The sequence below is a fragment of the Ammospiza nelsoni genome, chromosome 6 (assembly GCF_027579445.1).
Source record: "Ammospiza nelsoni isolate bAmmNel1 chromosome 6, bAmmNel1.pri, whole genome shotgun sequence".
Classification (NCBI taxonomy): domain Eukaryota; kingdom Metazoa; phylum Chordata; class Aves; order Passeriformes; family Passerellidae; genus Ammospiza; species Ammospiza nelsoni.
The window spans coordinates 10723134-10746149 of record NC_080638.1 but is presented as its reverse complement, the minus strand read 5'-3'; the positions used below and the strand labels follow the sequence as shown (position 1 = coordinate 10746149).

The window sequence follows — 23016 nt, the reverse complement described above, 5'->3', positions numbered from 1 at the left end:
GGAGAAGGATTTCCAGCAGAAAACTCTGGATGTTTTCTCCTGTCCAAGGCTGACAACCTCCCTGCTCCTTTTGAAATGCTTTCATTTATGTGGAGGGAGGTAGAGACTGGTGACTCCAGAGTAGATCAGAGTAAACACAAGCAGGGAATAAAGTGGGAATTGCCTTTTCCAGGCAAAGTCCACTGCTAGTTAAACCTGCCTGAGGCAGGGATACAGTCAGGAATTCCAATAAAAGCTTGGTAACTTTTTTTTGTGTGGTCATGCTGAGCCTGCTGGTCTTGATTGAACAAAGTTCTCTGGATGAAGTAACAATGCTGCAATTCTGGCTTCTTTCTTCTTCTTCTTAGTCAGAGGCTGTTTTCCATGGTGACCTCAGAGACATCCTCGTGGTTTTGCATCCCTCTGCTCCCTCCCAGGCTGTTGTTTCAGCTGATGTCAGCCCATTGCTCAACCTGTACCTCCTGACTGGAGAAATGCTTTGTCAGAGAACTTTTCCTTCTGGGCCTGAGTGAACATCCTCCCTGCCCCTTGGGGTCCTGGCATTTTGGGGAAATTCTCTGTGATCACCCTTTGCCCTCGAGTCACTGAGCTCCTCCGTGTGTCTCTAACCCTGGAGCTTTCAGACCCATCCAGTGGCCAAAAGAAACTGGTCCGAAATGCTGTTTTCTGCTAAGTTCATGGCCTGCAGGGACACTCTAAGGGGTCAGCAGGGCGGCTGGAGACAGGGAAAAGAGACACACGAGGTGTGGGGGTGTTTGTGTGAGGAATGCAGCCTTTTTGGCTGTGGGAGTGTTTCATCTTCTTTCCTCTGAGCCTGCTGTGAGTTGTGTCCCTTCTCAGACACTTTTAGAAGGAGCCAGGAGCACCAAACAGCAGGCAAGGAAGGGCCTGGCCTGTGCTAAGTACGTGTGGAGCGGAAATCTTTTTTGTTTGTTTTTACTTGTCAGACTGGAAAGTTCCTGATTTGAGTTTCAGTCTTGGTCATCGCTGCCTATTTAGACAGGTTTGAGGCCATGCATGACTGAGCAAGCAAGTGGGTGGAAGATTCCTCAGGCCAGGTAGAGCATTCCTCTGGCTCAGGGGACTCTGAGGCCTTTGCCTCCACAGCCTTTATGGCAGCATCTTCCCAGGACTCTGACCACAAAGGCCAGGGTGCTCTGCCCAGGTTCAGGGTTCTGCCCAGCCCAGCAGTGTCTGAAACAGCCCTGTGGGATTGCTGGGGGCTCCTGGGGCTGTCCTGACCCCTTATCTCCCTGTCCCACCGAGTGGGTGGCCTCTCTGTCCGTGCTTTATGGCCTGCTGGGACGCTGATATCTGTGGGCACGGCCCAACATCTGCTGAGCTGAGCACAACAGCTTCAACACAGTCCTGAAGGACAACCCCATTTCAAGTGTCACAGCCATTTCTTGCCCCAGCGGAGATGTTTTCCCCTGGTTTATTTCTCTCTCTCTGTGCAATTTTCTTGCATTTTCCCCCCCAGTTTGATGAGTGTGCAGGGACAGCCCTGCTGGATCTCTCCCCCACCTTGAGGAAGGAGCTGTGTCCAGGACAGCACCCCACACTTCAGCACTGCCTCGCTGCTCCACAAGCAGCACCATGTTTTTAGGCCCAACTTGAACCCCTTGAGCTGCTTTTCAGTATTTTTACTTTGATTCCAAGGGCCTGAACGTGGCTTAGGAGGAAGTTGCATGCAGCAGTAAAGGTGGATGTGGGTGTGGAACCCGTGGAGTTGTGGCTGCACCTCAGCATGAACCATGGCAGTGTTTTCAGTGTCCCCTCCCAGCACACCAGTCTTTCCCAGAGAAAACTCTCCCTGTGCCTCTCTTCTGCTGACAACATTCCTCTACATGGATCGAATCCCTTCAGTTCTTCTGAATGAGCCATGGAATGAGTTCCTGGAGAGACCTGCTCATCAGTTTTGGCGGTGCCTCCCACCCATGCTGCCCAACAGAGATCAGCCATGGGCCACTGCTTGTTTTTGGGGTGTTTTATCAGGCTGCTGCATGTCCTTCAACTGCCAGCTCCTTGTAAAAGCTTGTTTCTTCTCCTCATGCTTGAAAGCATTTGCTGCTCGTCCCTTTTTGGGTGGCTGAGTATAAAAGCAGCCTCCTCTGAGAGATTTAGTGTCTGCTTAAACTCAGTGCTGCACTAAATCCAAGGAACACCTTTGTGCATCCTCACTAAATTACCTGATGGCCTCAGGGGGGACAAACCTGTTTGTTTCTTTGATTTCCAAGTAAAACTTCTTTTTAAAAAAGAATATTTCACCCATGTATCTAGAATCAAAGCTGCCTGGTGATCCATGAGGGCTTCAACACTCACCAGCATTTTCCAGGAAAATTCATGCTCAGAAGGAGGGGATTTTTGTGGTGTATTGAGAAATTTCCCCCTTTTTGTTGACTTTGGATGGGTGGTCTATTTGCAGTTTTTCTACAGTATTTGAAGAAAAAGTTCAATACAACAGAAATAGGGGACAGGAATGATCCCCACCCCCTTGTTTTTAACACTGTAAATCTGAGGGGGGGAAAGGTGGATGACACCATGGCAGAATCCTGTGGTGGAATGTCAACATCAAACTGATTGCGGCTTTTGCAGCTGGGCAAATCCATGTTGTGAAAGCTCCTGTACATGCACCTGGGGCACAGGCTGCCTTTGGAATCAGGGATGGTGCTCTTCCCTCACAGATAGTGGAGTCAGTCTGAAAATTAGTTTAAAAAGGGCTGAGACATCCAAGTAAATTCACCAGATCCTGTTTCTGGCTGTGCTGACAGAATTACTGTATTATTAACATTGTTCTTCCTCACTCTCTTGGTTCAAAGTGTATTTTTTACAAGACTTGTAAAAGAAATAAAAATAAATGAAAGGATGTTCTGGGCAAATTAGAGAATTGCAATCTCCTACAGCATTTTATTTAGACTGTGTGTAAAAATACTCCAGAGGGAAAAAAAATCCTGTGTCACAACTTAGAAGAAGTTTGTCTGTCTAAAGAGAGCTTTATAATCCTCGTCTATAAAATCTTGGAATACAAAGCTACAGATCATTCTGTGTTTGGACTTTTTCCCTGCATAAAAAAAACCAGCTTCATTTTCAGTCTCCAAAGCAAATTTCCCGGCAGAACTTCAAACATCCTTTGTCTGTCTCCCTTTGGAGAGTATTTCCAGAAGGCAGCAGCTCTGTGAACCCCAGCCATTTGCATTCTGTGCTGTAAGTACTAAGTGAAAACTTGTTGCCTAAATCCAGGGTTTCCCACTTGGAAAAATTCGGGCACCTAAAAGAAACAAACTGGAAAGTTTTCACCGAGTGTTTTGCCCAAGGAGCAACAAGAAGGAGTTTTCAGTTAAACTCCCAGAGCAAGTGGAGCCCAGATGTTTTTAGTAAACAGCTTTCAAAACTCACAGTTGAGACCAGTGTCAAATTTCCAGACACATGATCAACCTTGGAGCCAACTTTAGAGTTGCTTTTGTGTTTGCATAAAGCCTAGAAGCTGAATGACATGAAGTTTGTGGATGGAGTGGAGGTTCTCCATAACAAATATTTGACTGGATGCAATTTCTCTTATTTACAGGACTTTGAGCTTTGGGGAAAAAAAAAAAAAAAAAAAAAAAGATTACTGTATTTTTGTTTATTTTATATTTGAGGCATATTCAGCATTTTCTTGCTCGGTGGAATTGGAACAGTTGTTGATTTTTAACTGGGATTTGTTATTATTGTGGCCATTAAACCAACATGGCAAAATCAAGTGTTTTAAAGCTAGAGGTGAACCATTTCTACAGGTGAGAAATAAAATTAATGCATTCCTGGGCATTCTGGCTCTCTGCTCACACCAAGGCAGCCCTCTCCCTGAAGGTCTAACTGGATGCCTAAGCCACATGCCAAGGCTTTTTCTCAGGGACTGTATCAGCAAAAATCTGTCTCAGAACTTACTTTGGGCAAATACTGTCCAGGATTTGTTTACAAGTCCTGTTTTCTGCCCCTTTGGGAAGGTCATGCACGAGAAGGGCACGGGCAGAGTCAGGATAAATGATATCAAGTGGGGGTAGGAGGCATGGAAACTTTCCCTTTGGGTACATCTTGATCTCTGACCTAATAACCTTCTGTATCATGCGCAGACACTCACCAAAGAAGCTCTGATTATTTCTGCATGCTTAAAACCAACTTTACTATCCCTAACTGGGTGGATTTTGGGGTCTGTGCCCTGTGTACAGTAGCTAAGCTGTAAACAAGAGAGCTTGCTCCATTGTTCCTGATGGGATATCATCCAAGGGAAAACAGGGATTGTCTTCAACAATTTGAAGCTTGTGTACACAGACAATACACTGTTTTTGCCTGTGGGCAGCATGAACATGCCTCTACTTCAGCCCAAGAAAGCAGCTGAGAGGAACATGAATTCAAACCAAGAGGATGGGGCAGGCCCTGGGCAGCTGGGAATGCTGAGGGGTAAAAAAGTACTAAAATAAGGGAAGAATTTCTCCCTAAGCAGTAAAGAATTTTTTTTCTAAAGAACTTAACAGGCATTCTTGTGAAGAAGCCTGCTAAAAGCATCACCTTACTCAGGCTGAGCTTTCCATCAAGCGACTGTGGGGGTATTAGGCATTGGGTTTTTTGGGTCTGGATTGAAGGCACTTGAGAGAGTAATTTGTGTTTGGACTCAAGTGTTTATTATTTCTTTTTCGTTAAAAGGTTTCACTACTGTGAGTTCAGCAGCTTGCCATTAGAAGGCACAAAATGGCCAACAATCTCTTGTTACAAGGTCTTCTAAGACTAAAGTATCCAATTAAGAACTGACACCTAGATTATTTTCCCTTTTAACCCAATAATTGATCCCAAAGAGCCTGCAATGGGGGCTTTTCTGCCCAATTACAAAATGCCACCCAAACCCATGAAGAAGAAGGAAGAAGCATGAAGAAACGCAGGACGACACCCTGTGTCCTCCATCTTGCTTCCATCCACAACATAGTAAAAATCCCAAAACCTAAATTTCTCACTAAGTGATACACTTACACTACTCTCTATAATCTATTGCACACTTTTGTGGATTCCAGTCTATGTTGAAGTCTAGGAAACTTTCTCCATGAATGAGGGCAAAAGTCAGTGCTGCCCTAGGGGTCAGGACACCCCAGAGCAGACACAGAAATATTCCTCGTGCTCTGGGTTTCCACAGTGACTTTCACATTTAGGAGGGAATTGTTCCCTGCAAAGATGGTGAGGCCCTGGCACAGCTTTCCCAGAGAAGCTCTGGCTGCCCCTGGATCCCTTGAAGTGTCCAAGGCAGGGCTTGGAGTAACCTGGAACAGTGGAAGGTGTCCCTGCACATGGCAGGGTGGAGCAGGATGATGTTTAAGGTCTCTTCCAACCCAAATCATTCAGGGATTTCATTATAAAGGCATTTTCACTAAGAGCAGCACAAGATAAAAGGAGGCCTGAACCGAGCCATGAGGAAACAATATGAAGTAGAGTCAAAATTAAAACAGTAATTTGGGACAGGAAAGATCTGGGAATGGCTGAATCCTGTGAATTCTTCACCTTGGTTACCAAGACATGACCCCATGGCTGTGCAACCCCGTGTTTCCTCTCCTGACCATGTAAATCTGCTGTCATCAAACACAATGTGCATTGTGCAACTGTAGAAAGCAGAATTTGGGACTTCCCTAATGCTACTGACGTGGAATCACGAGTGGCACAGACTGTCCCAGCTGCAGAAGAAATATTACAAACTTTGCAATTATGGAGTTTGTTTGATGTTCCTGTTGTGAAGACACTCCACTGTGAACACAGAAATAAAGAAAAAAAGAATTAAAAAAAAAAAATCTGCCCAGCAGCTACTTCTTTTTTTTTTTTTTTTTTTTTTTTACATAAGCTTTTATGTGGGAGGAGAACAGGAGATTTGCAATGTACCTGGCAGCCTGCCGAAGCATAGGTATGACCCACGTTATCTTATAGATCTTAATTACTTGTGATGGTTAACCGACAGGAGCAGCAGAAAACCCTGAAACAAAGGGAGGCCGAGGCTCCCTGTTCCCTCCAGGGCATTTGGAGTGTCTGGAAAATGCTCTGGTGCTGCCCTTTACCCACACACAGGCACTAGTGCAGTCACGCGTGGGACATCCCACAGTGCCGGGAAGGGTCAAAGACCAGATAAAGACCTGTAGAAAGAACTGGTGAGAGGAAAACAATTATTTAATCTGAGTTTATGGTCTTAGTACATACAGAAAAAAATATTTAATCTGCAGGCGCAGTACGTAGAGGAAAAAATATTTATTCTGAGTTTACAGGCTCAGTAAATTGTATTTCTGGTGAATTTCAGCAGGAACATTAGCTTGGGAAAAACCAGGGTTGAAGGTTGGCTTGGGAAAAACCAAGATTGGGGTGTTCAGTGCTCTGGGATGATCTCAGTTTAGCATTTTCTATTCCCTTGTAATCTGGTTAAAATTTAAGAAAGTAGATACTAAAAGACTCGAGTGCTTATTCTAAATTAATGATTGAATTGAACGACTGAAGAATTTATTGAAAATAAATGATGGCACACACATCGAATGACTGGGATAGCAGTAAAAGAGGCTGAAGTACTCATCTCATTACCAACAGGTTCAGCTTTGGACATGTGGCCCTCAGTTTCTGGGTTTAACTTGGATTTTAGGAACTTTTTCATCTAACAGAGAGGGGGCTCAGGCACTGGCAGCAAGCACCGCTGCCCGGAGGGATGTGGGACGTGGGACAGGGCAGGGCAGCAGGCCGGGCAGCGCGCTCCAGGGGAAATGGCCGGGCCCGGTGGTTTTGGGGGGGTTTCCCAACAGGGGCCATTCCGGGATGGACGGCGCGCGCGCGGCGGGAAACGGTGGCGCGCGGGGAGCAGGCCCCGCCCCGCCGTGGGCGTGGCCAGGGCGGGTGCTGAGTCACGCCGGGCCAGCAGAAGGGCGCCGGGACGCCCCGAGCCTTCGTGGGGGCGTGGCCTGGAGCGCGGCGGTATAAAAACCGCGCCGGCGGGCGGGCTCCCCTCACAGCGCGTCGGCGGCGGAGCGAAGCGGGTTCCTGCGTCAACAGTGCTTGGACGGAACCGGCCGCGCTCGGGCCCGCCGCCACCCCCCCCCTTACACCGTCGTCTACACAGTCACTTCAACACCCACCGGAGCAGCCATGGCAGCGCCCCCCTCTCAGGTGCGCCAGAACTACCATCAGGACTGCGAGGCCGCCGTCAACCGCCAGATCAACCTGGAGCTCTACGCGTCCTACGTGTACCTCAGCATGGTGAGGGCGCGGGCGCGGCGGGCTGAGGGAAGGGTTCTGCGAGGGATAAAGAGGCGACGCGAGGGCTCTGCTCTGCGGGGGGTTCCTGGGTGCCGGGCGGTGCCTGCGCGCACAGCTCCTCCTCCTCCTCCCCCCTGCTGCGTTCAGGCCCGTCTGGGCCGCCCCCTGGGTGTAGGTGAGGCGCTTTTATCTCGCCTGCTCCGCGGCCCCGCCGCCGTTGCCCTTGGCGGCTCTGTTATCAGCCGCGCTCAGCGCCTCTGCCCTTGGGGCCGGGCCGGGTAGCGGGAGGTGCCTAGGGAGGCTCCTGGCACCCTTCCCGCAGGCGTGCTCGCCTCCCAGGCTCGGGTTTTCCTCCAGGAATCGGTAGGAATCCATGGTTTCCTCGGGCCTTGTGTTTCCATGTCTCCTTCGGCCCGAGGCGCCCATTATAGCTGTTCCCTGACCTCTGTGCAGCAATCCTGCTGCTGTGGGCGTGCTGGGACATTGAGACTTATTAGGGACGACGCTGTGCCATGTTGTGCCACGTATTTTGTAGCTTTTTTGTCTGTGTTAATGTGGTTCTGAGCCCGGTTTAGAGCTTCTGTTGGTGGGCGATAGTGGTACACAAGCGCCGGTGCTTTGCCTTGAACCTCCAGGCCGCTGGTCTTAGAGCGGAGAGTTCTGTAGTAGGTTGGTAAATAATTGGCAGTTCATACAGAACTTAAATCCTGGTAATGACCACGGAATAAACAAGCTATGTCACGGCTTGTAATTGCTGTTAGTTTTTTTTTTTTTTTTTACTTTCAGAAAAATAGCTTAATTCATAATTTAGTTGCTGTTAAATTCATATTGTAGTTCAATTTCTCTTGTATTTTAAATGTCACCTTTTTTCCCCCACAAAAAAGTAGAAAGTGTATTCCTTAGTCTAATCCCTGGAAAGCCTAGTGAAGCAAGAGACCTTTATTGCAGGAGTACCTAAAAGTTCCTGGCTCACCCGTACCTGATGTTGCAAGTCATGACCCTGACCTGCAATGTGGTCATTGTAAACAAGCTCAGGCAAACAATGGGACGATTTCTCCGTGAAAAAGACTTTTAAAGGCTGCAGTTTAACGGTGCTCAGAACAGATATCTCCGGGGTTTCAGATTTTTTTGTATTCGTGTTTTTGGAACTGAGCCAAGGACACAAACACCCTTTATTTGTGTCCTTGGTAGGAGTACAGGTTAAAATTTAATCCTAGCTGGAAAAAATCAAATGATACTAAGGGGAGAATTGTTCCACACTGCCTTTCTGGCCTGGGCTTGGAATGCAGCCATCCTGAAGCAGAGGTTTAGAGTCTGTGAACTCTTTTATTTTTCAGTCCTACTATTTTGACCGGGATGATGTGGCCCTGAAAAACTTTGCCAAGTACTTCCTGCATCAGTCCCACGAGGAGCGGGAGCACGCTGAGAAGCTGATGAAGCTGCAGAACCAGAGGGGCGGGCGCATCTTCCTGCAGGACGTCAAGGTGAGCTGGGGACTCCTTCTGGGGCTTCTCTCTGGGTCCTCCCCAGAAGGAGCAGCAGCTGACGCTGGAGAGGCACAGTAATTTGAGATGTGCAGCAATTTGATTATTTGTGCTGATTAACTAATTAAGAAGGACTTGTTGTGTGTGGAGAGGGTGCTGAGCCCCAGGTTGTTTGCTGTATGGTGAGAGCAGAGCCAGAAGGCAACTGGTTCATCACCATCATTAAACTTAACACAGAGCAGATGTGCCCTGTGCACTGTTTTGAGAAGTGGGATTTTAATGGTTTGCTCAGTTCTGTTCTGAGGGTGCACTTCAAACTTTTGACTTGGCATAAATGCCTAAACTTGGTCTAAAACAGAGAGTGACCTAAAGGCTCTCCACCCTGCTGGTCTGTGCGTTCTTACAGCAAACATGTCCCGTTGCTTTCCCCTTTCAGAAGCCAGACCGTGATGACTGGGAGAATGGCCTGACTGCCATGGAGTGTGCCCTGCACCTGGAGAAGAACGTGAACCAGTCACTGCTGGAGCTGCACAAACTGGCCACCGAGAAGAACGACCCCCACGTGAGTACATGCTGAGGATCAGCGTGGCTGTCCGAGGATGTGCCTGGTATTTGTGTGGCTTTGGGGCTGAGCTGTGTGTCCCTGGTGTTGCTAGAGGTGAAAACAGGTGTGAACCTGTCTTTCCAGAGCCCTTTGGTTACTGCTGTCCTTCCAGCAGCATTTTTAAAGTGGCAGGGACCTGCTTTATTCCCTCTGGAGTGTCTGTGAACAGTCTCTATGGGAGACCATTTCTGAGGGGGTTGAGCTCCATCTTTTTAAGGCTTTTTGTCACAAGGGCTTACTTGCCACAAAATTCCAGAGTTGCTTTGGAATATTAAAAGCCCTGGTGTTTCAGAACAGTGTCTGAAAACACAGAATTCTTCTCAGATGGAAGTTTTTTGCAAGGCTGTATTGCAGTTGCCTAATAGCAGGAAGAGATTAATACATGTGAAAATCCAGGCACTCTAGACAGTGTCCTGCCTAAGTTAGAGGGACTGAGGATTAGTAAGTCCTCACTGCTGTGGGTTTGCTGTGCAGTGGGGGTGTCTCAGATCTTTTCAGGAGCTTGGCTAATGCTTCCTGCCATGAGGAAGAGGAGAGGCTTCCTGAGCTGCCTGGCTCTGCAGGGTTCTGGAGCAAATGAGCCTACCTAAGCCTGGCTCACTTTGATCTTGTTCTGCAACAAAACTAGAGGCTGCTTCCTCTCAGCTTGAAAATTCTGCATCCTCCCCTTAGAGAGCCTCAGTAGGGTTTCAGGCCTGAATTTAAACCTCTGGTCTCCCTTTCAGTTGTGTGACTTCATTGAGACCCATTACCTGGATGAGCAGGTGAAAGCCATCAAGGAGCTGGGTGACCACGTGACCAACCTGCGGAAGATGGGGGCCCCCAAATACGGCATGGCAGAGTATCTCTTCGACAAGCACACCCTCGGGGAGTGCCACAGCTGAAGCCCTGCCAGGACCATGCTCTGGGTTTCAGTGGGACTCCTACTTACTGTCCAGCCATGCATGCAGCTTCAGTTACTTAGCTAAACAGTTCCATACTCTGTACCAAATATCCCCTGTTCTGTTCGTGTTTTATGTACTGCCCTCCAGCCAATAAAGTGACTTGGTTCCAGCTGGCTTTTCCTGTTTAGTTTGGAGGGAGAGTAGGCAGCTGTAGTGAAGGCAGTGGGAGGTAAATTTGTTGTGCGACATGGGGGATTTGCAGCTGCTGCTGAAGGCAGAAGTGGGAAAATCTCTGTGGTTTCTTTTAATTCCTTGCAGGGAACTAAAATGAGGAAATGAAACCAAGGTCCTGGGCTTCAGCCTCACTTTTTATTTTCTGAGAGTGGGCAGTAAATATCAGCTGAGTGTTGTCTGCTGCCATCCAGCTTTCTCTGAGCACTGTCAAATTCCTGGTGGGAGATGTGGAACTTCAGAAGGAAGCAATGTGCTGGGCAGATGCTGCAGCTGCCTGTGCTGGCAAGGCCTTACCTTGCCTTATCCCAGTACTGGAAAATACTTGCCAGACAGGACTGGACGAAGCACTGTGGGTCTGCATCACAAGTGATGGGACTTTATTCAGTCCCTTACTTTTCCCTGGACTATCTTGTTAGGAGTGCAAGTCCTGCCTGAGAAAGGACTCAAGCTCTCATTCTTGCTGTGAGGAGAGAAGTAGCCACGTTAACTGTGTTCCTGTTCTGGGGTACAGCTGGCTGGTCAGGCTGGCACCTGCAATATTTAGCACAATATTTAGTCTTGTTCTTTTGCTACAGGTTGGGTTTTTTGGTGCTTTTGTTCTTGCAACAGGAGTTGTGCCTGCTGCTGTAGCTGAGGCCAGGAGCAGCGTGTCCTTAGTGCTGGTTTCAGCCCAGGCTGAGCTCCAGCTGCATGTCCAGCACCTCTGTGTTGGGTGAGTGCCAGGATTAGGCAGGTATCCCATGGATCCATGGATTCCCCTTTAGCTGTACTGGTCCATCTGCTCCTCCCCTGGGCTTTCACTGGCCTCCAGGATCACCTCCATCAGCCCCACATAGTCACCCTCAGCTAGGGAGATTCCAGAGTCATTGGGGGATGGACTCTCTGCTCTCCTGGGTTCTTGGGGTGCTGGAGGGTTGGTGTTTCCATTCCCAGTGTCTCTCATGTTCCTGGAAACCTCTGGGTGCTGCTCTGGAGCACTGGCTGCGTCTTCCAAACTCAGGCTGCGAGCCTCAGGGCCCAGGTTGCCCTTGTGGGACCTTTCCAGCGCTGGAGAGGTGACGGGAGTGAAGGAGAAGCAGAGGGAGGTGCTGCCTCCAGGGGTTTTGTTGCTGGGGGTGTGAAAGGCACTGGAATGCTCCGAATTGGGAGTGGCTGAGGCTGTGCTCTCCAGGTTTAGCCAGGGTGGGCGTGAGGCTTTGGAGCTCTTCAGGCTTTTGAAGCTGCCGTGCTTCTCATGCTCAGGGGGCTCTGGCAGGAAGGGGAATTTGGGGCTGTTGCATGCTGTGGACTGAGCTCCTGGACTTCCCGTGGTGGCGGCTTCCCTGGAGCTGCTCTTTCCTTCTTCTACTGTCACAGCCACAGAGTCAGGGCCTTTACTCCGCTCTGTTGGCCAAACAAAGGTTTCCTTTGCAGCAGAGCCCAGGGAGCTCTGACTCTTGTCCACATCACTGGCCCTGGAAGGGGAGGCATTGACAATGACATCCCGAAGGGAAGTGGAGCACGCGGCAATGCTGGAGAGCGCCGGTGGCTTCTTGCGCCCTGGGCGCCGGGAAGGGAAAATCATGGGGATGGAGCTGATGGGTGTCTGTGGAGCGCTGTAGAACCCAGGCCTCTCGTAAAAGGGGGTAGACATGAAAGCATCAAACTCCCTTAGCTTTCCCTCTTCACTGTCCCACTGCTCCTGGGAGTCTCCCCTTGGCTGATTGATGCCACAAGGGCTTCCAGCCTTCCCCATGTCCTGGTAGGTATAATGGGAGAAGGGCGACGCAGGATCTCCTCGCCGGCGCAGCAGGTTCATCCGGGAAGAGGACCTGGAGAAGTTTGGGGACTGGACACCCAGGAGGCGGCCGAGGTGTCCCAGCAAGGGAGTGGAGTGGTTGGCCTCCTCGTTCTCTTTAATCTGCTCCAGGGGCTGGAACTCCATCTCTTCTTTCTGCATGCTGAGAAAGCAAAGTGGACTGTTAAGGAGCCACAGAGGGGAGGGGGGATCTCCTGGAGAGGCTGGAGCACTGAGAATGCAGCTGCCAGTGGCAAGCCTCTCTCTGTATTGCCACTAGCCCCATCAAAACAGGGATGCTCATCATACAGGTGAGTGAGGAAAAGAGGTTAGATTTATCCTTTCCCACTGAGAATGTTGGCTGTTGTGGGTGAACCTAAAAGCTCCTCAAGTGTAATGTCCTACAGACTTGATCCAGGTGTTGTGACGCTTTGTCCCTGCACTCACCTGATGTCAAAAGTGGAGCCCAGGAAGGACGGGCGCTTGTACTCAGCGGTGGCAGCAGTGTAGGGTGGCTGGGGGTCAGGCTCGTTCCAGTACAGGTCCTTCTCCAGAATGGGTAAATCCTGGTGCATCTCATCCACTGCCATGAGGGAGACCTGCGGGGGACAGCAGGAATGTCACACGGGGTGAGTGAGGAGCATTTTGTGTGCCTCTTACCAAGGGACAAAGGAACATGGAGCTGGAGGAAGCGGTGCGGCACGGAAACCAGGCAAGTGGCTGGGGTTGCTGTGGTTTCCTGTCATTTTGGTTGTTTCTCACACTGAGATTTGATTAATTGGAAGGAGAATGGTGCTGAAGGAAACAAGAAAGCAACAGACTCACTAGGACAGAAGGGTGGGGAGGTACATAGTTATTGCATGGCAGAAAGCAGAGGAGGCAGTTTCAGATGGACTCAGGGTAGGAAAGCAAGGAGGGGCAGGAATGATGTGTCATTCAAAGGCAGCTGAGGCCTGAAACAAGCAGCTTTGATCTATCTCATGTGCCAGAGCATGGACTGAAGCTGCAGGCAGCCTCTGTGTACAAAGACATGCCAGAAGCCCCAAATTCCCTGCTGTGGATTGGAAGGATCTCCCATTGGAGGCAGAGGTGTTGCAGGAGAACTTGGTCACTGTCCTGCCTTGATGTTCCTCTTCAGGTGAGGCTCAACTGGCAAATTTTCCCTTTACCTGCAGGTTCCTGTCAATGAGCCAGTTGGCTTCAAAGTCATCATCGTCCTCCCCAAAAGGGTTGATGAGCTGCTCAGCCACCTGCATATGGAGAGCACACAGCAAAGGTCACCATTGTCATCCCTGCCCCTTTCCCTGCAGGGAGAAGTCAGGTGTGATGTCCCTTGAATTCCAAGCCATGTTTTTCTTCCCAAAAGGGAGTGGGTTAAAAGTGGAAGCATTCTGGGGGCTGGGAGACATTAGAATTTGTAATAACTTCCCCCTGCTCACACAACCCTCCTGCAACTTAAGGAGCTCCTTTTTTCCCCTCTAGTCAGGACCAAAGCCTAGGAAAAGTGCAGCTGGTGTCCAGAATGAGACAGCTGGAAAATTAGAAAGTCCTGGCACTTCCTCAGCCCCTCTTGGCTTCCTGTTATTGCCCATAGATCAAAGAACACAGCAGGGTTCCTGGTGAGCTCACACTGGGAAAAACCCTTGGCTGGGTCAGATTCCAGCTCCAGCCATGCGTTCTGGGACTTACCTTTAACCAGCCAGCATAGAAGAAGAATTGTAAAAATGTAAAGACGGGCACAAAGAGATCCAGTTCATGGCCAGGATATGCTTTCTCTGGATCCAGGAACTGTCTCCCAATCAGACAGGCCAGGAAGAAGCTGTAAACAGCCACGGTCACCACCTGGGAAGGACGCCAAGGGACACACCAGGGCAGCATGAGTTCCCAGCATCTCCCTTCAGTTCCACCCCACACAGCTCCAAGGCCAAGCTCTGTAGCCTCTGGGAAGCCTTGGATTCAGTTCTGACAGGCTTTTTGGAGGAGGATTCATTTCCCTACAGAAAGCTACAGACATTCCCTTTTCCCAGCAGCTTTTACCTACCCTGTGTGCTGTCCCTGGACTGGTATCTGTGCAGGTGTCAGAGGCAGCAGCAAGCATGTGACATCCTGAGTGGGCTGGAAGCTGTCTCATGGCTCAGTCCGTGCTGGCAGGCTGCTTCCCTTCCAGGAAGGGAATCCTGGCATTGCTATTTGCTCCTTCCTTCCTTCTCCTCATGCTGAGCTTTTATTAATATTTGCCTGCCTAGATTTCAGGCAATGCTGAGCTTTGTGCTTTCCATGTCACCACAGGACTGGAAACTTCCCCTTTTCAAGTTAAAAGTAACCAAGACTCTCACGTGGTCCCTTGAAATAAATGGTGGGTTCAAAACAGGAATACACTTTGCATGTTCCCCATTAACCTCTGGCAGTGCCAGAGCAGCAGCAACAGCTCATGTTTCATGGTGAAGGGCATCCCTGTTATCTGAGCAAGGAGACAAAGGAGCAAGGTGGTGCCAAAGTGTCTGCCTGGGCTGATAAACAGCTGAGTACATGCCTGGCACAACCTCCTGGGATCTTGCCCGGGATGTGATCCCTGCAAGGTGGTGCAGGGACTGTGTCTGTGTGTTTCTGTTTTCCATGGGGGTTTGTTAGCCCTGGATAGAGGTTATTTCTGGAGAGGTGGATGTGTCTGAGTTAGGCTGGGCTGGGTGTGTGCTGAGGGACCAATGGAAGAGAGATGATGTGTGGGGGTGAGGGATTCAAGAATAACCTGCATTTTTCATGGGTGGGTCAGGTATGAAGCACTTCTACAAAGATAGGCTGAGAGAGCTGGGCCTGTTCAGCCTGCAAATGAGGTTTTGGGGAGGCTGTGGCCTTTCCAGTACCTTAAAGGAGCTTATGGAAAGGAAGGAGAGGGACTTTTTACACAGGTGGATAGTGACAGCGCAAGGAACAATGGTTTTAAACTGATAAGAGGGCATGTTTAGATTAGATATGAGGAACAATTCCTTACTAAGAAGGTGTGAGTCCCTGGCGTAGGTTTTCCAGAAAAGCTGTGGCCTCCCCAGCCCTGGAAGCGCCCAAGGCCAGGTTGGACGGGGCTTGGAGCAACCTGGGGTGGTGGAAGGTGTCCTTGGATGAGCTTTGCGGTCCCTTCCAACCCAAACCATTCTGGGTGTGGGTGTAAGTGTGTATGTGCACGGGCAGTGGTGGAGCAGTGGGTGTGGGGATTCCCTTCTCACCTGGGTGTAGACCAGGGGGATGCTGATCCAGTCATATCCGTAAAGTTTCCCACACTGGCTGCGCAAGGTGTTGAGCTCCTGCAGCAGGAAAAAGGGAATGGCATGTCAGGATAACTTCCCATCTCCTTGCAGAGCCTCTCCAGCACCCCTGTCCTCCATTGCTCCAGCCCTTTCCTTTCTGCTTATACCTTCTCTGGAAGGGGGGCTCAGTCTCATCCTTGGAGGAATTCCCTGCTGCCTGGGTGTCTCCCCCTAAGCTCAAGATCCCTCCTAGCTCACTTCACAGCAGAGTTTCTCCTCCCAAAATGAGCAGCCAACAGGTGAGGCCAAGAATGCCCTCAGGAGCATCCATTTCTCTCTCCGGTCTATAGATAAATATCCCAGAGGGAGGTTTCTCTCTCTCAGGGGAGATGAATCCTGCTCCAGGCAGCAGAAACCACGTGACTTTTTCTGCACATGAATACCAAGAAGGATGAGCTGCTCCAGAGCCTTTTTCTGTGCAGCTGGGCAGGGATTGTTGCCAGGTCTTGCCCATGGAGCATGGCCTGTTGCCCAAAACTATCTAAGAGTTTTTAGTAGCAATGTTTTCTACAGGACCTCAGTTGTTGAGGATGTTTTTGACTTCCCCTAGACTTCAGATATATTCTTCCTTGTGGCTTTCCATCTGGATCCTAGAAACCTCCACTGGCATTGGCTGTTCTGGAATGTGTCAAGGACTTGTTTCACAGGTGCCCCCTGTTCTCCAATATCTCAAAGCCCTGCCTGTCCCCTCTGTCACTCACATTCAGGATGCCTTGGAGCAGCACACTGTCCCGGATCCTCCCATCATTCCTCGCCTTCACAGCCAGGTTGGAGAACCACACACACGGAATCCAGAACTTGTTGTGGGGGGAATTCAAGCTCTCAAACTTCTTGTGCTCTTCTGGTGTCATGAGGCCTGAATGGGAAAGAGCAGCTGGGAGAGGGATGGACATAGAGGGCAGAAGGAACTGATCTGGTCTGGAATGAAAACATCTGAATCTCAGGTGGATGCCTTGGCTCTCCCTAAAAATCCCATTAAAGACTCAGAATTTGGGGAGACATGCAGAAGGACAAGTCTCCCTGTTAAAACATTGAGTCATGGAGGTGAGATTATGGGATTTCACTTTGGATGTCTGCAGCACATCAGATAAGAGCCCATCAGGGAGATAAAGCACTGCTGGAGGTGCAGCTGCCTGGTGTCCATTGATACTTGTTGAGAATGGGATAATTTGTGTCCCTGAAGTGCCTTTTCTTTCTAGGAGGCTTAACTATATCACATCTCTGTGGATTGCCAAGGGCATCCAGACAATGTGGCTGGACTGGGAACTCGGCTGCACCTCGAGGAGCATTTCCCAGAAGATGCAGTGTGCCCTGCAGTTAAGCTTGGAGACTTGGAACTCGAATTCCCACCTGAGGAAACAACACCACCCCATTTCCACAGAAGCTTTCCCAGGGCCCCCTGCCCCTGGAGGAGCAGCAAGGAGCAGTGCTGACCTGCCCTCACGACGTGCTCCATGCTGGGGAAGCGCTTGTAGACGGCGGTGCTGACGGAGCGCAGGATCAGCACGCTGACCAGGTTGCTGTAGCGCATCAGGGTGCGGCGCAGGAGCCTCCCGTACTCGTCCTCCCCATCCACATTGCAGGACACCAGGTTCATGATCCGGTCTGGCCATGGGATGCTCTCATACTGGGCCCACCAGCGGGACACCACCAGGGCCACATAGAAACCTAGAGAGGAGCTGAGAGAGTCAGGCATCTGAAAAGGGCTTCTTCCTCCCTCTGTCTGATCTCTTCTTTTGCTCACACAGGGAGGGGTGCAGCAATGTCTAGAGGGGAATTCAGTCCTCCATGCTCAAAGGAGGCTGGATTTTATATTTCCCTTCCAATCTAAACTGTTCTGATTCTATGAAGCAACCTTAAAGATCTCATTCCAACCCCCTACTCTGGACAGGGACATCTTCCACCGGACTAGGTTGCTCAGAGCTCCACCCAGTGTGGCCTTGAAAACTTCCAGGGGTGAGGCAGCCACAGATTCCCTGGGCATATCTGGTGCCACTTGGAGCTTGTCCTCCTGTGCTGGGGAACACTCACAGATATGGGACACTCCTCCCACTTGAGGAGTTTTACAAAGGCAGAGGGAGGGACCTGCTCTGCCGAACCAAGGAGAAGAAATGCTGTCCCATTCCCCTCCCTGCTGGACTCCAGTCAGCTCCTTACCCAGCACGAAGGACACGGGGATTAGCTCGGCGTAGCTGTTGCAGTACAGCGCCAGCTTCTCAAACATCAGCCTTTGGCTCTCGCTCAGGATCAGCCTAAAAGGGACAAACAGAAGCAGCTCTCCCTCTCCTTTCCCCCCTCCCCTTCCCTCCTGTGAGCAGAGTCTGGCAAGTGCCTGCCCAGCAGAATCCCTGCCCCAAGCCTGTGTTTCTCCCATGTCCTGCCCCAGGCCAAGCTGTGGGCGTGAAGTTGCTCACCTGTAGACAAGGCTGATGGTGAAGTAGAGCGAGATGAAGATGAGGAACTCTGAGTAGAGCAGTTTGTAGATGCTGCCCTTCCATTGGAGCAGGAGCTGGGAGAAGGTGCCCAGGCGGGCATCAGCCACGCGGTTGGTGTAGGTCACTGTCATCACAGCTCCTGTGCAGGCACACGACAAGCAGGGCTTGGAGCTTGAGCAGGAGGAGACACAGGGACATCCCACATTTCCCACCAAGCAAGATGGAAAGGAAGGAGAAAACAGAATGAGCTGAGAGCAAAAGCTGGGTAAGATGTAGGCAGCAGCACAGAAAACCAGGAGGAAATTGACAGCAGGCAATTAATTTGATGGGTTTGCCAACTTTTCTCTGTCCTTGAGCTGGTTATAGTGACCAAGGATGTATTTTCTGGTGCATCCCTTTGTTTTTAGTGTTTGAGTTTTTTCAGCATTCAAGTGGGGCTGGTTGGCTGAAGAGGCCAAAGCTCATGTGCCACCCCCTTCCACAGAACACTTGTGGTAAGATTAATTTCAGGGTCACAAACTGCAAAGTTTATGCTTAGCCCAGTAATTTTCTTAATATAGTTTTTGTTTCAAATATGTTTCTGTAAACCTACTTGCTGGTAGGCATCTTCCTGAAAAAAAAAACCCCAACCCAAAGGAAAGGAAAAACCCCAGAAAAATTTCTTGGGACTGATCCAGATGAAGGTATCCCAGCAAGGAGAGCTATCTGCACTCTGCTGGACCTAGTCATGTAGGCAGAGCAGCCTTCCCTGTTGGAGATCTGTGGGATGGAGTTCAGCCAGGCTCATAGGGCCCAAATTCCAGCAGCTCCACCTCCCCTCTCCTTCAGCCATATGTTGCATAATAAATCACAGTGGCTGAAAAATAGGCATTCAGGCTCCTGAAGTGCTCCCCAGACATGCAGCATCCCCATTTCACTTCTAGTCTAACTTGCATAAATAATTCTTTATAATCAAGTGATAGTCAGGCTCATAGTTGCATAAACCTGAATTTATTTTAAAAACACCCCAACAAACAACAAGACACCAGTGTTATCCATGCCAGGCAGATTGGTGAATGATTTCTTGGGTTAGAAATAATTATCCAGTGTGAACTATTGGTATTTCTGAATCCTAATATGTCACCAGGCATTGCTATTTAACAGAGGTAATAATGTTAATGATTGTGGGGCCTTGGGCTCTTCCCTGAATTATGGGGATGAAGAAGCACTTCAAGGGACAGGTCACACCCTGAAGCAGCTGCAGGCAGGTGAGTTTGGGCCTACATTCCTCATTTGTTTCTCATTTAAGCATCCCAGTGAAAGATTTACATTTAGGTGGGGACAACTCAGGTCCCAGTGAGCTGCAGCTGTGAAGAAAACCAGCAAAGTCTGGATTTTTGGCTATTTCAGCCAAGCAACATCTTTTTCCTGAGTTTGGCTTTTTGGTGCTACTCCTCCTTTGGGTTTCCCTGTTGTGACTCAGGTCCCTGAGTCCTCTCTTAAGGGTGATACAGAGGAGCAGAACTGTCCTTGTCCCCAGCTGCACAAATGCCCTTTTCAGTCAATCCTCGTGTCCATTCCATATGGATTTCTGGGTATAGGACTTGGAACAGTAGGTTATAACTGCCCCAGAAGTTGAACCCACAGGCTGCCCAGAAGAGAAAAGCATGCCCAAAACCCCATGTATTTTTGGGGCCCCTTACACAAAGCTGCATCTCTTCTCTGGGCTTTAGGGCTCGAAAGCACTCAGGGAGATTCTTCGTTGCGTAATTCAAATTCAGATTCCCTTTTTTACCAAAGAAGGAAAACTCCAGCTCTTGGCCATGTAAATAATGGATGTCACCCACCTCTACTCTGTTCTGCTCCTGTGTGGTTTATGGGGCTTTTCCCAGTGCTTTTCCCTCCAGCCTTGGATGGGTAAGGCACCTCCCTGCCCACCTGCCAGCCTGTGCTGGGCTGCCCTGGGATGTCACTGGGCAGCTGGCACGTTCCGTTAGTGGCTGAGGTCCATGGGAGGTGGTGCACTGGCACACCGGAGTCAGGATGGGCTGGAAGAGCCCACCCAGGGAGCTGCTGCCTGCCACTGCCTGCATCCCCTGCTCATCTCTCTGGACTAACCAACACACCTGGAAGTTGACTGACCTGGAATTCAGTTGTGGGAGCCCACAGCAAGCAAGATTCTGGGACATCAGGTGCATCACCCACCACAAACAGATCCTAGCAGGTATTGCAGAGACGGACAACGAGCAGACAGAGCAGAGGGATGGAGCCAGAGGAGGTCACGGATAAGCAGGAAGATGGATCTCTGCAGGAAAGAGTGATCCTCCTGCTGTTGTTAGGAGGACCAGATACTCACAGTCATGGGCTCCTGAGCCGTGCTGGAGGCTGGGGAGCTTTGGTCCTGCACGTGTCCCCGCTGGGTCCTTTGTGGCCCGGGCCACCGCCTGCATCCTCGTGCCCCCTTGGCTCATAGGGGGATTGGACCTGCCCCACACGGTGTGCTAAGGAGCCTGAGACCCACTTGGGAGCTGCAGCCGGTCACTTGATGCCGTAATCCCTTCTCATTACAAAAGAGACTCTGTTGTCTTTTGCCCTGTTCCCTCCTAATCTTCTGAGTAAGCCCTGCGTGTTTATAGAGGCGGCCGGAGGAGGGGGAGGCAGGGCTGGCTGCTCCACTGCTGCTAACTCCTGGCACAGCCATGGTGGCTGCCAGAAGAGAGGCATTTTTCCTCTAATTCTTTCCTGTTTGGTCCCTCTCTCCGTGTCACAATCTTACAGGAACCCCAGGAGATTATTCAGGGCTGGAATTTTCCACCAAGGCTGTAAAACATGGAGCTCTTGGGGGCTGCCCTCTCTTCCCTAGGTCAGTGAAACACCTGGTCCATGCTCTGCCTGGCTCTCACGATGTTTCCCTGTCATCCCGTGCTGTCCCTGGATGAGTTTGCCACCTCTTCTGGCTGTGGTTTGGATGATGGGGATTTCCACTCTGCCACTGGTTTTCTGAGACTCTTTCCATGTGTTTGCTTTCTTTTGCTCTTGCTTTTCCAGCAGTGCTTGAGAGCTGTCACTGTGCTTCCTTGCATGACATCCTGGGAAACACTGGTCCTTGCCTTGCCTTCAAACTTCCACCAAGCCAGGGAACTCCTTCCCTCTTTCTTCCCAGGGTTCTTAGTCCCTTTTCTGCTCCTTCCCAATTTGACTGTCCTTCCTTTCTACCACCTCCTCAGTGCTTCTGCTCAGGTCTTAAGGACATTCCCCTTCCATAAGACTCTGAATCAAAATCTTCTCTTAATTAACTGGTCTTCCATCGTTTAGGCAGCTGTGGGACACTGGAGAGGGAGCACAGCTCTGATCCTTGCAGGTAAGAGCAGCTGGAGACCCAGGCTCCTGTAATAACCAACTTTCTCTTGTGCTTTGTCTTTGACATTTAACATCAGTAGTTGGGATCATTTTGTCCCAGCTGTAGTTTTCTCCCTTCTGTGACTGGTCCTTGACCAGGGGAGTGGGTTACCTCACTGCTCCTCTGGAGCAGGTGCTGCCTGGCATCTGCCTGATGTGGGATTTCTGGTGCAGTCTGGGAATTGCTGCCAGTGGCAGGGAGAGCATGGTTTAAAACGTGGGATCAGTGCTCTGTGAAGGGACATGACAGCAGGGGGACCTTCTCTGAAGGGATTGTAGTCCATCCACTTCCAGGGCTGGAATTGCTGAACAGGCAAGCTGAGATAGATCTCGAGGGTCTTAGTGCCTGAACCCTCATCCCCACACACAGCAGGGAGACCAAAATGCTTCAGGTGAGACATTTGCTGCAGCTGTTGGGAGCAGTTTGGCTGCTCCTGGGGATGTGGAACAACAACCCCCTGAGTGTCATGCTGTTTGTGGAGGGATGTGCTGGCATCTGGGGGCCTCTGCTGCCCTCCTCTGAGAGCAGCTCTGCTGGCAGCTCGTGTGCTCCACAGCTGCCCCAGGGACAGTAGGAAAAATGTGTGGAATTTAATATTAAAGTAAATAACTGAGGGACTAACAGCGTGGCAGAGCTGCTTGGATCTCTTTCCACATCTCTTGTGGCCTCAGAACCTGAGGAGGAGCATGGTCTGAAAGCCTGCCTTGCTCAGCAGAGCATAAGGCAAAGAGGTGCTGACATCCATCCTCAGCCTCAGAGCCCTGGAATCATCCTTGTTTTCTCCATGCTGAAGATGTAGAGATTGAATTGCTTGGTGGGAATTGAATCCCTGCTTTGGGAATGCCAAAGGGCCTCTCTCAGTGCTGAGTTAGCAGCAGCTGGCTGGGAAAGGCACAGTGCCCTCCTTGCTCTCTCCCAGAGAACAGTAAGTGCTTTTAGGGACAGCGGATCCCAAAGCTTGGTGAAATCCCTTTTCCTTCTCCAATTTCAGTGCTGGGATAGACACAGAGGCAGCTGGCATCAGAGGTGTCTCCTGCAAACTACATTCTTCCTTGAAATCTGATGTAATTTTTTAAAAAAATGAACTGGGAAGTGTCTAGGGAGATGCTGTTTTTCATGGACAGGATTTACTCAGAGGTTTGACTGGCCAGAAATGTTTGAAGAGGATGCAGTGACCCTGCAGTGCTTTTGTGAGGACCCCCAGGCTTGTTCCCCTCATGCTGCAGAATTCCTCACTAATTCTTGCTGCCCTGAGAGCTGAGGGTGCCTGTCCCGGTGCCAAGTTCCATCTGACCCTTTGCATTTTGTTTTTAGGGGCTTGCAAGGTGACAAGTCTCTCACTTTGCCTCATATTGCACAGTTCAGTGCATACAGCATGAAAATGAGGGAAGGGTCCTTAGTGAGGTCCCTTGTCTCTTGCCTTAGGAATTGTGGTGGGGATTAGGTGCCAAAGGGAGGATCAAACATGCTGGTGCTGGAAATCAGAGACTCCAGAGGAGCCTTGCTGCAGCCCTTGCAGCCAGCTGAGCAAACATGTGGCACAGCCAAGGAGCCAGCCAGGAGGGGCTGGATGGAGCCTGGAGTTTCAGGCCATTTGTTCTCCTTTCCATGGCAATACCATCTGGTTTGAGTTTGCTGGGTAAGGGGTATCAGCAAGTCAGATTTTGCTTTC

The 23016-nt window shown here is 50.1% G+C and overlaps 2 protein-coding genes across 2 annotated transcripts; one reads left to right on the top strand and one right to left on the bottom strand.

The window, feature by feature from the left end:
* The first annotated feature begins 6985 nt into the window (after nt 1–6985).
* Nucleotides 6986–10386, top strand: LOC132074651 (ferritin heavy chain). The gene is made up of 4 exons (XM_059474601.1): nt 6986–7245; nt 8583–8729; nt 9166–9291; nt 10059–10386. The coding sequence occupies exons 1-4, from the start codon at nt 7135–7137 to the stop codon at nt 10215–10217; spliced, it is 543 nt and encodes a 180-aa protein (XP_059330584.1). The 5' UTR covers nt 6986–7134; the 3' UTR covers nt 10218–10386.
* Nucleotides 10387–11180: 794 nt separating this feature from the next.
* On the bottom strand, nt 11181–18096 carry LOC132074650 (bestrophin-1-like). Its single transcript, XM_059474599.1, has 9 exons — nt 17945–18096; nt 17688–17782; nt 16965–17198; nt 16232–16386; nt 15450–15527; nt 13918–14070; nt 13398–13478; nt 12676–12827; nt 11181–12391 (listed from the first exon to the last, which is right to left on the bottom strand). The coding sequence occupies exons 1-9, from the start codon at nt 18094–18096 to the stop codon at nt 11212–11214; spliced, it is 2280 nt and encodes a 759-aa protein (XP_059330582.1). The 3' UTR covers nt 11181–11211.
* Nucleotides 18097–23016: the final 4920 nt, after the last annotated feature.

Coding starts and splice junctions, on each gene's coding strand:
- LOC132074651 (XM_059474601.1), top strand. CDS start 7,135: ATGGCAGCGCCCCCCTCTCAGGTGCGCCAGAACTACCATCAGGACTGC. Junction 8,730..9,165: donor TCTTCCTGCAGGACGTCAAG/GTGAGCTGGGGA, acceptor TTCCCCTTTCAG/AAGCCAGACCGTGATGACTG. Junction 9,292..10,058: donor CCGAGAAGAACGACCCCCAC/GTGAGTACATGC, acceptor TCTCCCTTTCAG/TTGTGTGACTTCATTGAGAC.
- LOC132074650 (XM_059474599.1), bottom strand. CDS start 18,096: ATGACAGTGACCTACACCAACCGCGTGGCTGATGCCCGCCTGGGCACC. Junction 17,199..17,687: donor CCCCGTGTCCTTCGTGCTGG/GTAAGGAGCTGA, acceptor GCTCCTCTCTAG/GTTTCTATGTGGCCCTGGTG. Junction 12,392..12,675: donor GGCTCCACTTTTGACATCAG/GTGAGTGCAGGG, acceptor TTGCTTTCTCAG/CATGCAGAAAGAAGAGATGG.